This window comes from Falco cherrug, chromosome 3 (genome assembly GCF_023634085.1).
Source record: "Falco cherrug isolate bFalChe1 chromosome 3, bFalChe1.pri, whole genome shotgun sequence".
In the NCBI taxonomy this organism is placed as follows: Eukaryota; Metazoa; Chordata; class Aves; order Falconiformes; family Falconidae; genus Falco; species Falco cherrug.
Window position 1 is genome coordinate 105,240,063 of NC_073699.1, and position 13,379 is coordinate 105,253,441.

General features: G+C 48.3%; 1 protein-coding gene across 7 annotated transcripts in view; it reads left to right on the forward strand.

Moving 5' to 3' along the window:
• SAMD11 (sterile alpha motif domain containing 11) overlaps positions 1-13,379 on the forward strand; it is a 158,603-nt gene that overhangs the window by 111,351 nt on the left and 33,873 nt on the right. For all 7 annotated transcript variants that reach the window (XM_055705922.1, XM_055705924.1, XM_055705923.1 and 4 more), the window contains 2 exons: positions 5,486-5,578; positions 12,155-12,319. In XM_055705922.1, coding sequence (XP_055561897.1) covers positions 5,486-5,578; positions 12,155-12,319 — 258 coding nt within the window. The remainder of the gene's footprint in view (positions 1-5,485; positions 5,579-12,154; positions 12,320-13,379) is intronic.

Genomic DNA, 13,379 nt, shown 5'->3' on the forward strand with positions numbered 1-13,379 from the left:
AAGCCTGGTACAGCAGCTAAGCAAAAGGATGCTTCCTGCCCTGGAGAGCTTGCAGTCTAAATCTAAATGACAAGCAACAAATAGATACAGATGTGGAGACATAAAGGAATGACGAGATAAGCCAGTGCAATAGCTAAGGTTTGAAGCCTGCTGCCTGCCATGTCCTTAAAGCCATTAAGCTGACCTGCTGGGAGGAGGATGCTACCTTTATTTTGCAGCTGGTTCAACATCCCTTTTGCAGAGATCCAGTGGTATTTTCCCCCTTCCTTGCTAGACCTAACCCTCCCCCATGAGCTGGCATGTACTTGTATTGTTCTAGGATCCCAAGTCCCAGAAGCCCACGGCTCCCCTTCCCCCAGCTTCCCCAATAATTTTTTTTCCGTTCTCGTTGCCCTCAGTTAAATTATGGCCTGTTATTCCCATGACCTTGTGCTTCACTCTCCCTTTGTTGCATTGATTCCTGCTGGCCAGGGATGGGGCCGATGTGCAGCCAGATTCCACGCTACTGTGCTCAGCCTCCTGCGTGGCCCCTTGTACGCCAGCCTTTGTTGAGAGCAACTCTGGGCCTGCTGAGACTCGGCAAGCTGGTGCAGCTTCTTACAAAGGCACAAGCCCATCACTGGGCAAGTGAGTCTCCAGGGTCCCTGCAAACCTGTCACATTCGGCACAGGAGCAGACTGAGCAGCAGGGCTGGAGCATCAGCGCTGTTTGAGCAGAGCAGCTCCTCTGGTGATCGCCTGATTGTACCAAAGGAAAGGGGAGACCTGAATAAACTGAGATGCTGCCAAGACATTTCAGACTGGTCAGTGGGAATTGTCATCTCCAGGGTTTAAGTTTGATGGGGGAGTTAAGAGCAAGGGAGGATGTTTTCCTCCTCTTAAAATATGTGAAGAGAGGTGAAAAAAGGACTTTCTTCTCATTAGGTGTTGGCTATCTGAGCCTGGGTGATTTCCCATGTAAGTTGGCGCAGCCCTCTGTTTACTCAGGACTTCAGGGTCCAAGAAGCTTTCAGAGCAAACCCAGTGATATGGACAGGGCTCATGAGATAGGTCTCGATCTCTTGCCATTGTACTGCAGCATAGCACAGTGCAGAAGAACTTGGTGCGGTCTCTTGGCCATAATTGGCACTTTCTCTGTAGTCCACCCATTTAACACTGGGAGGGCAAACATTTTGTGACCACCTCACATCCGTTCATTTTCCTTCTCCTGGTGAAACCCTGTGCTCTGTCACTGGGACACAGGCTCAGTTCTCATCCTGCTGTTGCTGCAACGTGTGTCCTTGGTGCAGCTTCTCTGCTGCAGATTCCCTTGTAAAGAGTGGAGATAGTCCCTCCATTTTTGGGTAAACCTAGTTAGGCTTTCTAATCTTCCCAGCTGACTTAGGCTCCCATGTCCTCTCTTCAAAGCTGATAATGAGGTTTGGAATTTTTAGATGTGTTGGTGAACACGACTGTTAAGTTACCCAGCTCTGATGAGTGCTGGGAGGCTGAGGATTGGTGGCAGTGCAGGAGTACAAAGCACTGTTACTTCCAGGTGACGTTTCCACCCGTGACCTCTGATCAGTGTGTCTCAAGTCTAGAGAGGGCTGTGATTAGGGAAAGGCCGCATTTCCTGGCTTCTACACAAGCTCGTTTCATGGTGCCATACCCACATCCTTTCTCTTTATGGTTGCAAAGCCACTGGGTGATACTTCTGTATGGGGAGAGAAGAACTGTCCTCCTCCAGCTGACCTGTCTCTATTCATGTTTCACTGTAGTAACGCAGCAGGGGAGTGCTGGAGTTTCTCTTCCCATGAAAGAGGGGGGAAAAATCCACTTCACTTTGTAGATCTTTGGGGAAAAGATTTGACTGTTTCCAAAAACCTTTCAGGATCACCTTCTCTACTGCCTTGTCAGGCTGGCAGGAGCCTTGAACGTAACGTGGGATCTGGGGACCTGCATGGGAGACCTTGGCGGGGAGGCTCGTGTGGTCAGGGCTGTGTTGCACTGGTGGCAGTCAGTGATCAGTATGCTTGGGGCTTCCTCTAGCACTCTGTACTTCAGTTATTGCCTGGGCTAGCTTCATAACGTTATTGTTCTACTGATAATGTCTTTCATTTTCAGCTTTAATACTAAAAACTGCTCTGATTTGGCTTCCTTTCAACTGAAATGCTTTATAGAAGGCAGGAGAGATGAGGCAAAACCAGGGATTTGGGGAACAAAGAAAAAAAAAAAAAGGGCAGGAAAAAAACCAGCCCCCCTACAACCGTCCCTCCCACCCTCTAAGGTGGAGTGTTGCCTTTTGCAGGTGCATGGGCTGAGCAAACAATTCAGGTCGCTTTGGCTTTCTGGTGGATGAGTAGCAACGTACTCTAAATGCACAACCTGTCTTTGAGAGGGTGGCAAGACATCCAGAAGCTACACTGCCAACTCATTTGCAAAACATATTTGGTTTTGCTGCTGCTGTTGCTGCAAAGTCAGAGGGAGATGGACTGTGGATGCTCCTATCCCAGTGCCTTCAACCACTGTCCTAGTACTTTGTGAGTGCCAAGAGTGGTTGGGTGAATGGCATGGGGGCATAAAGGGATGAATTTAGAATATAGGGTCCCGTAAAAGGGCATGGGTTTAGCAGGTGTAAGTGGTATGCTAAAGCTGTGCGTATGATTTAAGATGTAAAGAGGAAAGCATTGGTGCTGTAATATAAATACGTCGCTGTTTAGGTAGTACCCCAGAATCTGTGAGTTAATGAAAATGTGACCAGGCTCTTCCCTCCTTTGCAGTTAAGAAAGCTAAGAGGGGGGTATGACTTCTTTTAACACAGGGCTGGAATTTGAAAGATTGATATTCAGTCTTGTGCTCTCCTACTGACTCGGTAAATTTGGGATGAATTGTTAGATCTTTGTGCCTTCATAACTGGCTACTGATGATAATTACTCCCTTTTCCTTACCTACTCCATATCTTGCTGATTTAGTCCCCACATTTCTGGGGGCAGAGGCAGTCTCTGACACATTCCAGGATTTTGCCTTAAACGAAGAGGGGAGGGGGAGGGGGGGGGGGAAGAGGAAAATTTTCATTCTGTGATCTGACTGACTGCCGTAAAAACTGCTGGGGGGCAACCTGAATATAAACTTGGTGTGTGGGATTTGGTGCTTTGGTGCAATGTGAACCTGAGATGCTGGAAGGAAAATTCTGCAGATCACCCGAGAGATTAATACACTAATGTGGGATCTCTCTGGAGGGCCAAGTTCAAATCTCAAGTGCAAGACATCTGGGACCTTTTGCTGTGGCATGCTGGTGATGGCAGGCTGTCCCAGCTGACTGTTCATGTAGCTGCCAGCTCACTTGTGTGTGTGCCAAGAAGTGGGTGTTTTGGAGACTGGTGGGGCATGGGTCTGATGGAGTTGGTGCCGCTTCAGAGTTACTGTGCGATCTTGGTCTTCCCCTGCACAAGTGCAGGCAGGTGGGAGTGAGATGGGACTTGCAACCTGTCCTGCTGACGCATGTGGGAGTAGCAGGGCATGGCGCTAGTCAGAGCGAATGTCTGCTGGCAGATGGGTGCACAGGGGTGGGAGTGGAACAGCAAGAGAGAAGGAGTGATGGCAGAGTTGTGAAATCAAGGCATTTTCACTGCTCATATTCTAACTGCTGTCACATGTAACTGGTGCTTCTGTCACCAGTTCTTCCATGGAGTCTCTTCTGCCTCAAGTACATAAGAACAAGCCCTGTTGGGTTTTGCTGCCTCCTGCCCAGGCTGGGAGGGGCGAGCAGAGCAACGGGACTTTTGTTGTTTCAAAGCCACAAATCCCAGATGAGAACACTTCTGAGGAGGATATATGATCTTGGCCTCCACCGCTGAGGGTCTGCAGCATCAGACTAACATTTCCAGGAAAATCAACATGAAGAATGAAGCGTTCCGTGGGGAGGGAGCTTGTGACTCTGTTTGTGCTGTGTGGCCAGGTACTTCCTAGCTTTGATGCTGGCTTGGCAAGCTGATACGTCTGTGGCTTTGGAGAAGTTATTTAAAGGGTAAACTGAGGCAGGAGGATTGATAGCATTCAAATTGTATTGACAGGCTGACTCAACAACTGGGATGTGAAGCACCGAGAAAACTGAAGTGCTGTCACTGGCTGACAGTCCTTTCCCATCTGCTTTCCAGTTGCCACTGTTTTGTTGTATTTACTTTGCTCTTGGTTATGGATGATTGCAAGCCTCTGCAGTTGTCTCCGAGTACCAGTTTTGTTAACAGGCTGGGTGACAGGGTCATGGCAAGATAAGATTGGAGGCAGCTTGTGCTCTTTAAAACCTTGAAATGCCACTTGTAACTTTGCAGAGTTCCAGAATTGCTCTTTGGATAAAGGCATTGCCTGGCAGGCTGTGCCCTCGGCGCGTTCACTGTCTGCTCTCGGTGCTGCTCAGCCTGTGAGCAGCCACAGATCTGTGCCCTGGATCTCTTGATAAATACAATGGCAAGGCAGGAACCTGGGCTTGCTTAGCTGAATTCAAAGTAATGTGGAGTGATTCTGAGTATGAGGGACATACTGAGTTGCTTGGCTTAATATGTCCCCCGGAACATAAATAATTTTGTTGTTCTTATAAATAGGACCAAGGGAGTTTGTAACCTTTCTTAACCAATACACTTTGGGCAAATTGCAGAAGCTTCGTGTGCATGTTGACTCACAGGCAGATGCAACATACAGTCACTCAAATATGGTGCTTATTTGTGAAAGTAATTTTTTTCTTTTAAGATGCTGCATCTTTAACAAGCCCTTGATAGATGAGAATTTGATGCTTGCAGTGACAAACAGTCTCTTCCTTCCTGCCCATATGCAACATCATGCTTTCAGTTTCCCTAGCATTATTATAGGAGGATATTGATTTTAAATCTGTTCAGGGATGCTGTAATTGTATATTAGATATTTTGTGTTGGTTTGTAGGGCTGCAGTAATGCAAAAGGCTTGAGTGTTTCCGTACAATCTAGAGGGGGAAGATTGCTAAGGACCTTGAGGTTTTGAAGGAGGAGGGGGGAAAGAGGGGGGGAGAGAGCTTGAGAGAGAGAGAGAGAGAGAGATACTGTGGTAGGAAGATTCGGAGATCTGTTGTGCTTTTTTTGTGTGTTGTTTTTTTCCTCCCCTTTCTCTCCCCCAGTTGCTTTGCATCAGGGCATGAAAGGAGTGGAAACACCAGGGGGACAAAAGGCAACAGAACAAATGATGAAACTCAGTAAGGAAATCAACTGGATTCAGAATTTACAGCTTTAAAATGTTGCATTGATCAGTGTATGAATAGTCATTATGTGCTTTTGGACTGCGTGATTAGGAAAGCAGATCAAGGCTCTCAAGATGATGATTTTTCTTACTTTCATTTTTTTTCCCCTTTGCTTGTAATGTGTGTGTGTGCGTGTGTGCCTATGTGAGAGAGAAGCAAAATGCCAAAGTCTCTCTGGTTGCTTCTGCAAAGAGGAAGGTACAACCTTATCTGATGCTCAGATTTCTCATCTCTCTTCTAGATGAAATTTTAGGCAAGAGAAGAGTATGTTCTCCCAACAGCAGCAGTGAGTGTCCTTTAGAAAGCAAGAAAGCCAGAAGTGAGTCCCCAAAGGGTAAGTGCTGCTTCTCCCTCCCCCATCCCCTTCCCCTTTCTTTTCCTTTCTTAAGAGTGGAACTTAATTGAAATTAAGGAGGGAGGGAAGGGAGGGTTGCAGGAGGCTGTGGTATGGGAGCTGTAAGTATCCGGCGCTAAGGGTGCATGAAGGAGGCTACCAGTGCACTGTGCTTTCTTTATCTAATCGGAGGGAAGCTTGCAGTGTGGGAAAGGAATTGCCTCTTAATTAGAATAATTGCTTTGTGATGGAAAAAGTAAGCTGCAGCTTTTGGGGTGGATTTTAGGGGTGTTTCTACTTTTCAGGCAGAATGTCTTGATTACATGTTTAATGTGAAAGATACACACAGGCTTATCATGCTGACATCTGTTCCTTTAAAGGGAAAAAAAGAAGCCTAGCAGGGAGAATAGGGCTGCCTAGTTCTTTCTTAGGCATTTATGGCACTGTTCCTATAGAGATGGAATCTGCAGAAGGTTTCTCTTTAGGGATTTATTTTTATTTTTTTTTTAAGATCTCCTGATTTGTCTTACGGTTCTTTCCTATAAACATGATTTTTAAACTTTCTTTACGACTGGCAAAGTGGAATGGGTAATGGAGCCTGCAGTTAATGAGTTTGTCTCAAGGTTGCGTAAATGAGGTTTTGCAGGCCGTTCACTTAAGTCTTTGTTGTTAAGTTCAAACTAATTAGCTGTCAGTAATACCCATCTTGATCACTCTGCCTAACCTGCACTCTTTGGCCACTAAAAAAAATACAAAAGCAGACCAGCTGTCTGAAGCTAGATCCTGTTTCATGGGTTTGGAGTCCAGTAGCTGAGACTCTTCAAGGGATATGTTCTCAATAACCAATCCGGGGAATCTCAAAGAGGACTTTTTGCAGCAGTTTGTCCTGAAGCCTTCTTAAACTACATACCTTATATTATGCTATACAAAGAAACATTGTAAGGACTTCTACTGCATCCTGATTTCACATAGTGTTCCTGTATATTGTCTCCTCTTGACTCCTTGTCCCTAAATTATGATCTGAACGGCAGCATACTCTGAGAGGATGCTGAATGCTAAGTGTCGTTCATTATAATATTGCTAATACTACCTAAGAACATGCTAAATCTTTTCTTTCACATAACCTTCTTCTGCCTGTTAACTCTTCAATACAAGTAGAAGTGCCTTAGCTTTTCACTGGGCTTTTCTGAAAGGTGTAGAGAGGAACCCTATACGCTGTTGCTCTTTAAAAAAAATCAAGGAAAACAGGTAATCTGCCCTATTCCTGTTATCCTTGAAATGTTTCTAGTAGATGTGCAGGTAAGTTCAAGCAGGATGCTTCTGTAGATTTGGAAATGCATTTGATACATAGGGACATCAGACTCCTGTGACACACTTGATACACCTGATGTCATCTTTGCTGTTCCTGCTGAGTCTGTATCCTTTGTAATTCCAAGACAGTGCATGCTTAGGAGCTGAATCCTGGTAACAGCAACCTATGTGGTCCAGGTGAGAATGGGCTGAACTTTAATCAAGCCATCTGAAACCAGATGGCTGCAATTGGATTCACCCTAATAAAGTGGCTGAACTGGCACAAATGAATGTTTTTGCCATGGGAGCAGCGGGGTCAGACGATCCAGTTCTATTTCTTTCCTCTGGCCTTCCCACCATTTTTGGTTTACTTGAGAGAGCTGAGTGCAGCGTGAGGCAGACAAGCAGCCCTAGGCTTTGCAGTATGCGCTCAGGATCTAAATTGTGCTCCTTACCTCTGAATGACTCAGGACTTCCCCAACTCATTAAGAGAGGGGTTCCGAGGAAGCCCAGAATAAAAGCAAACTTTCATTTTCTACTCCCACTTTCTTCTCAGAAAGCCTTTCCTGCCCTTTAAAAGAGTGTGAGACAGAATGGAAATTCTGAGCGGGGCCTTTCACTAATCTCCCACATGACCTGTTTTTTATTATATTGGAGCACTGGGGAACCCCTGTTCTCTCCAGCACTGTGGCAGGCGTTTTAAGCCTAGGCTGTGCTGATGCAAAGATACCGTCAGGATAGTGAGGGGCAAAGACTTCAGTGCTTCTGGGGCCGTTATCTGCCCACCTCCTGCTATGAGAAGGGGGCCAAAGGAGAGGCTGTAGCCAGTGTTTGTGTCTTAAGCCCCAAAGAGTGAGAGCATCTTGCAGCTGATAACTCCAGGAGACTCCCTCTCCTGCTGGCAGTCAGGCAGTGTTCCTGTGGCACGGGTGCCCTTGGGGGCCGGGAGGGAAATGATCCCTGTGTCCCAAGCTCTGCACTAGGGAGCTGGTTGGAAATGGAAGGATCCAGTATTGTGACGTGCTGTTTTCAAACAGGATGGACCCTAGCGGCTAGCTACCTGGAATTGGAAACTGTTGCTGTCAAGTAGTGCGGGATTGTGCTAGAGCCCCAAGCTTGGAAGGGACCCGGGTGCTGTGAGTGTTGTTTGTGATTTAGGAGTGGGAAGGGAAGCGAGGACTGATTGGAGTTTTGTAGCCTGTGCAGCCCCACGTCGTCCGCTGGTAGGAGCCAGGTCTGCAGCATCTCCCTGGGATGCACCCCTTCCTTTTGGTCCAGCCTGGTCGTGTGCCTTGGGTGGGTGGGTGCTGGTCCTCTGCCTTTTTCGCGCTCTGGGGGTGTGTGCAGCTCAGGTTGGGGACTGTCCCCCTCTCCATCACATGCTGGCCCTGGATGCAGCGCTTGCTCAGGGCACAGCCGCATTGTCCCTGAAACAGCCTTTTGAAGAGGAGAAGTGACCCCGTGCCTGCGGCCCATCTTGTGCTGCTGTGGCTGCGCCTGACAAGGCAAGGAAAACAGAGGCAGCCAAGTAAATCACTCCTTCTCTCTGACTGAGTGAAAAAACACCTGTAGGGCTGGAAACCCTTCCAGTGGGGAAGCAGTAACCTTCCCTTCCCCCCTCCCCAGCGCTCACGGTGTGCGCACCAGAGATCAAAAGAGAGCCCTATCTCAGTGGAAGCAGGGCCGTGCCAGCACTGCTGTCAAACAGAGCAGAACGTTCTCGTGTCTAATATGGAAATGCGAGCATATCAGAGGCTCGGAGCGAGGGCTGTGCTGGCAGGTCACGGGGGAAGCTTTCTCCCCAGGAGACAATTCCCCAAGTAAAACCCTCGCTCCTGCGGCAACAGTATGTGTGGAGATCTGCTGCTCAGATTCCTTGAGACATGAAATAAAAGTGAATGATTGCAAAAAGAGAAAATCAGTAAGAGTATTTGGGTTCCTGTTTGAACTGCTGAAAAATAAATCTGGTAGAAGCCTCATCGTTTGGGAAGATTTGAAACTAGGCTGGACTAAGTGCTGGAAAACACACGTAGGGAACAATATTGCATTCGCCCCCTGTGGTGGGCTGATGAGCTCATATGCTGCTCCTTCTGCCATTCTGTTTTCTTTGCTATTGTAGATCATTTAAAAGAAAACAAAATCTTACTGCATCTTTGGTTAATGAATTAGGCCAGAGACAGAGCTGGACTACAGCTGAGCAGTTCAGATCCCACCTCTGTCAATTTGTTCCTCTTCGTTGGTGGGGATGTCTGTGTGTTGGTTGGTTTGGCAGCTGTCTGTTTGGCCCCTTTCTTGCTAATGATCTCACTGCCCCCCAGACCCCTCTGCTGAATGTGGGGCGGGGGGCATGGACCCTCTCTGCCCTGGTGAGTGACAGTTTCTGCAGCAAAGACCCTAAAGCTAACAATGAAGACCTGGCTTTGAACCTGGGTGAGATGCTTTTGCAGCAGGCTCCGTGAACTTTACTGTGGTTCTGTAAAGGGAGCCTGGGCCTGTCCTGGGTTTGTCATAGTGAAGGAGAGGGGGCAGGCAGGCTGGGTGCTCCTGCCCTGTCTGGGCTTGCTTGGGGAGCACAAGCTTTATAAAACCTTGCTGAAAAGGCCATGCAGCAATGACATGTCCTTCAGGCTGAGCAGAAAACCTGCACCCTCTGGGAGCCTGAATTCCTTTTGGCTGCTGCTGCTGGGATGCTGCAGCGCTGTTGAAGGGTTGAAGGGGGGGGGGGGGGCTGTCACCTCGGCTGGGGCACAGGGGGGAGCATGCCAGAGAGCTGGAAGGCCTGACAGATGCCTGCCTCAGCTGTGCCTTCCCAGTGGCTGTGCCAGAGTCCATTACACACCTAGCGGCTGGGAGAGATTTGGCAAGATCAGTCTCCCGCATTACCCCCTGGTAATGACAAAAGCAGACAGCAAAGCTTCAGCAAAGCTGGAATTACCGCTGGCTGAGTCATGTGAAATCTTCCAAGTTTTAAGTGTGGAAATCCAGCCTTTTGCTGGAACTCCTCCTTCCTCTTAGCCTCCCCTCTTGCCACCCCCATTCTCCTCCCCTCCTTGCACCTGAAATCTGCTCTGCGGCTGATCGGATAGAGTTTATGGTAATTAAGTGTTATTAAATCCCCTCCCCCCTCCCTTTTTCTCTAATGACACAGCTGGGGGCGGGGGGGGAAACCCACTGTGTTTTTCTAAATCAGGTCTGTGGCATGCGGCTTTGCTCCTTAGACCTTTGGTTAAGAGCATCAGAAGGGAACTGAAACAGTTGGTGCATTTCTGCGTTCCTGGGGGAGGTGGCAGGAGCAGCAGGAGTGTGGAGGAGGATGCGGGAATCTGGCCCGCGAAGTGACTTGGCGGGAAGGGAACCTGGGAGCGAGTTCTGCCCGCCACCCCCCTGCATCTTCCACTGGTGTCTTGCAGGCTTGGGTACCGGAGGCAGGGAGGAGTGGGAGGCAGCAGGTATGCATGGCTGTCATCTTGTGCAGCCTCCCTGTTTTGGGTCTGGTTTTGACACGTGGGGGTTTCACAGCGCAGGGTGGGGACCCAGCTCCTGTTGCTAGCTGGCCTGAAGCAGGCCATGAACCTGTGATTCACACAAGGAAGCCTGTGGTCCCCGAGATACAGGTACGTGTTGCTGGGGTAGAGATCGGTGGTTGCAGATATGGCCGCAAATTGCGATGCTGATTGAGAATCCTTGCTGAGCTGGGTGGCTGGCCTGAGCTGGAGGAGACTGAAGTAAATCCCCCTTTGCAGAAGAAGCGCCTCAGGAGCCAGTGATGCAAACCTTTTTAACTTGAAACTTTGTGCAGCTAGACTCTTCATTATTGTTATTATTAACTATTATTAGCCCCTCCTATGTTTTGGGCAGGAGATGGCTTTGTTATGACATGTGAAGGTTGCATCCCCAAAATCTGAGCCCCTGTATGCTTGGTTGTGTAATGAGTTTGGTGGCAGGCAGCACTTGCCACTGACGGCCTCTCATTCCAGCCAAGGCAGAAGTGAGCTGGTCCCTAAGCTGCTGCAGCAGGGCCACGTTTTACAGGTGCTCTGTCTCTTGGACCATATTTGTTTGCCGTGGGCTCTTTTCTGATAGCTAGCTTAGGGGTCTTTCTCTCACTTGAGATCCATGGCTCTTTTCCCAGCAAGATGTCCAGCGCCTGCATATTCATCACAGTGCTGATGCTGGTGTAAAGTAAGTGGCCTGTGCTCGGAGCCACCACCTTGAATTGGGAGCCAGTCTAGCTGCGGAGTCATCCCTGCGGGACTCTGTCTGCAAAATGAAGTGAATGAAGCAGCACGAATCTGGGTCACACGATAGGGTGGTCTTGTGACTGCAGCATGGGGGGGAGCCCTTCCCCTTCCCCTGTTGAAAAAGTTTTGCCTGTGGGGAAGATCCAAGATAAAATAGTGTTAGAGCAGCCACCACCAAGGCAGTGAACAGTAATTACTCTGAGTTCTGCTTACTGTAAACAGAAACCCTCTGTGGGTTTATCTCCCTGATTGTTAGACTGGGATCCCTACAGCCCAGGGAGCAGGCAGGCCCTTCCTCAAAGCCCTCCCTCCTGAGCTGTGCAGCCATTCTGGGAAGATGGAGAGGTAGGCATGTTGGGTGTAATTTTAACGGCCTCAAGGAGTTTAGCTGTATGTACATACCTGAAATTTTGTGACATCCCTGCAAGACCTGGGCAGGTGGGCTGTCATCACTGTCTGTTGTGCAGTTTTCAGCATCACCTACGCTGGGTGCCTGAACATCTCTCACATTATTGTGTCCTTGTGGGTGTTCAGAAAGGTGGGGGAAAGAGGCACATGTCTGATCAGGTATCAGTTGAAAACAAGAAAGCATGTCCCCCAAGATGAAAGGGTGAGAATTCAGTGAACTCTTTCATCCTGCCTGTCCTCTTTGCCACCTTGGGGACAGAGAGCTTGCTGGTAATTTTGTGTTACTGTATTGCAGTGCTTGTTGCTTGGGGTGGGGGGAGTTGTTCATGATTTTTTTGGGGTGGTGTGGCAATTGAAGCTGTAGACTTTATTGTACATGTGTGCCCACATTTGGAGGTTTAGCAAGTTGTAGGTGTGTCTTGACAACATATAATGATGGTACATCTGGGGGCACAAGGACAGCTGCACCTGGCAGCTTGGTACACCAGGTTAGTTCAACGGGTACAGCCGATAGTTCTGGGAGAGTGTGCTAATATCCCTCTGCCCCCCTTTCTCTTTCTTTGCACTGTCCCTATACTTATGTGATTTTCCACTATATTTCTCTCTGGAAAAAAGACCAAATCTTTCTGCTCTTCAGAAAACTCCCACACGCCTCTGCTTGAGGACTCGGTGACTCAGATGACCCCAGAGGAGCACTACAGGCGCATGATGTCAGCACTGAATGAACATAGCACCTTTGAAGAGCAGCAACAACAGCGTCTCTACCAGCTGGCCAACAGCATGGCGGTGCCCAGCCACGGAGGTACGGGCTCATACCCATGGGAGAAGAGGGCGCCCGCTTTATCAATTCTGTATAAGTCTTGTAAGGTGTCCCTAACCCCTGTGTGCACGTGAGGAGGATTTATGGGCTGCAGTGTTGCGTGTTTATCATGCAGTGAATACAGGTGGTGCTAAAGAGTATCCTACAGACCCTTTCTCCTACCATCTCTGTGGGGGCATCTACCCTCAGCCATCTATAAATGCAAATACCTTCTGTAGCTATCTCAGGGCCTATGCGTTTGTGTACTGGAATACATCAGTTGCACCGTCGCTACTTTTTGCAATGGCAGTGAGGAGGGTCCTTGTCTTCCTTTTGTTTCAAGGGTTTGTGTCAATCTGAATATTCAGAATCTGTGGTCTGAGTCTTACTTGGGTCATAGTATGGAGCAAGGGAAATGAGTGTTGACATGCAGGGAGGGCGGATGAGAGGTAGGCAGTGCCAGGTACTCCTGCTATTTAGTGATAGGACCTGAAACAGCAAGATGATATTGCAGGATTTAATTAAGCATTGATGGTGGTAGGTTTAGAAAGTTTGTGCAATATGGTTGCTACACACAGGCATAGCATAAATTGGTGTTAAAGACCTTTCACCTTAATGAGAATTAGGTGTCTTGTGATTTTACAGAAAACTAAAATGTGTAGGTGAAGCGAAGTTGCAGTGAAGACAGCTTAGCAGGCTAATGCTGAAGTCTGTGGGACAGGTTCACCCATGGTGTCATCTACTGAAAGCAATTATGTTTATATCACCAAGGATTGATCTGGTCCTTTGCTAGCTGAAACCAGGTCTGCTGTGGAAAAGTGAGGGGAAGGATTAGAATCCAGAATGGTTTGGGTTGGAAAGAACCTTAAAGATCACCTAGTTCCAGCCCCCCTGCCAGGAGCTGGGTTGCTGAAAGGGAGAGAACCTCTTCCATACCCGGTGTATGCTCACTTTGTGAGGGCTTCCTCAGAACATTGCCCTAAGGACCCTGTAGATCACGGCTTCCAGCACTAAGAAATTGTCCCCAGACCTTCCCAGGATGGTGGGCTTCTCTGAGGTTGAG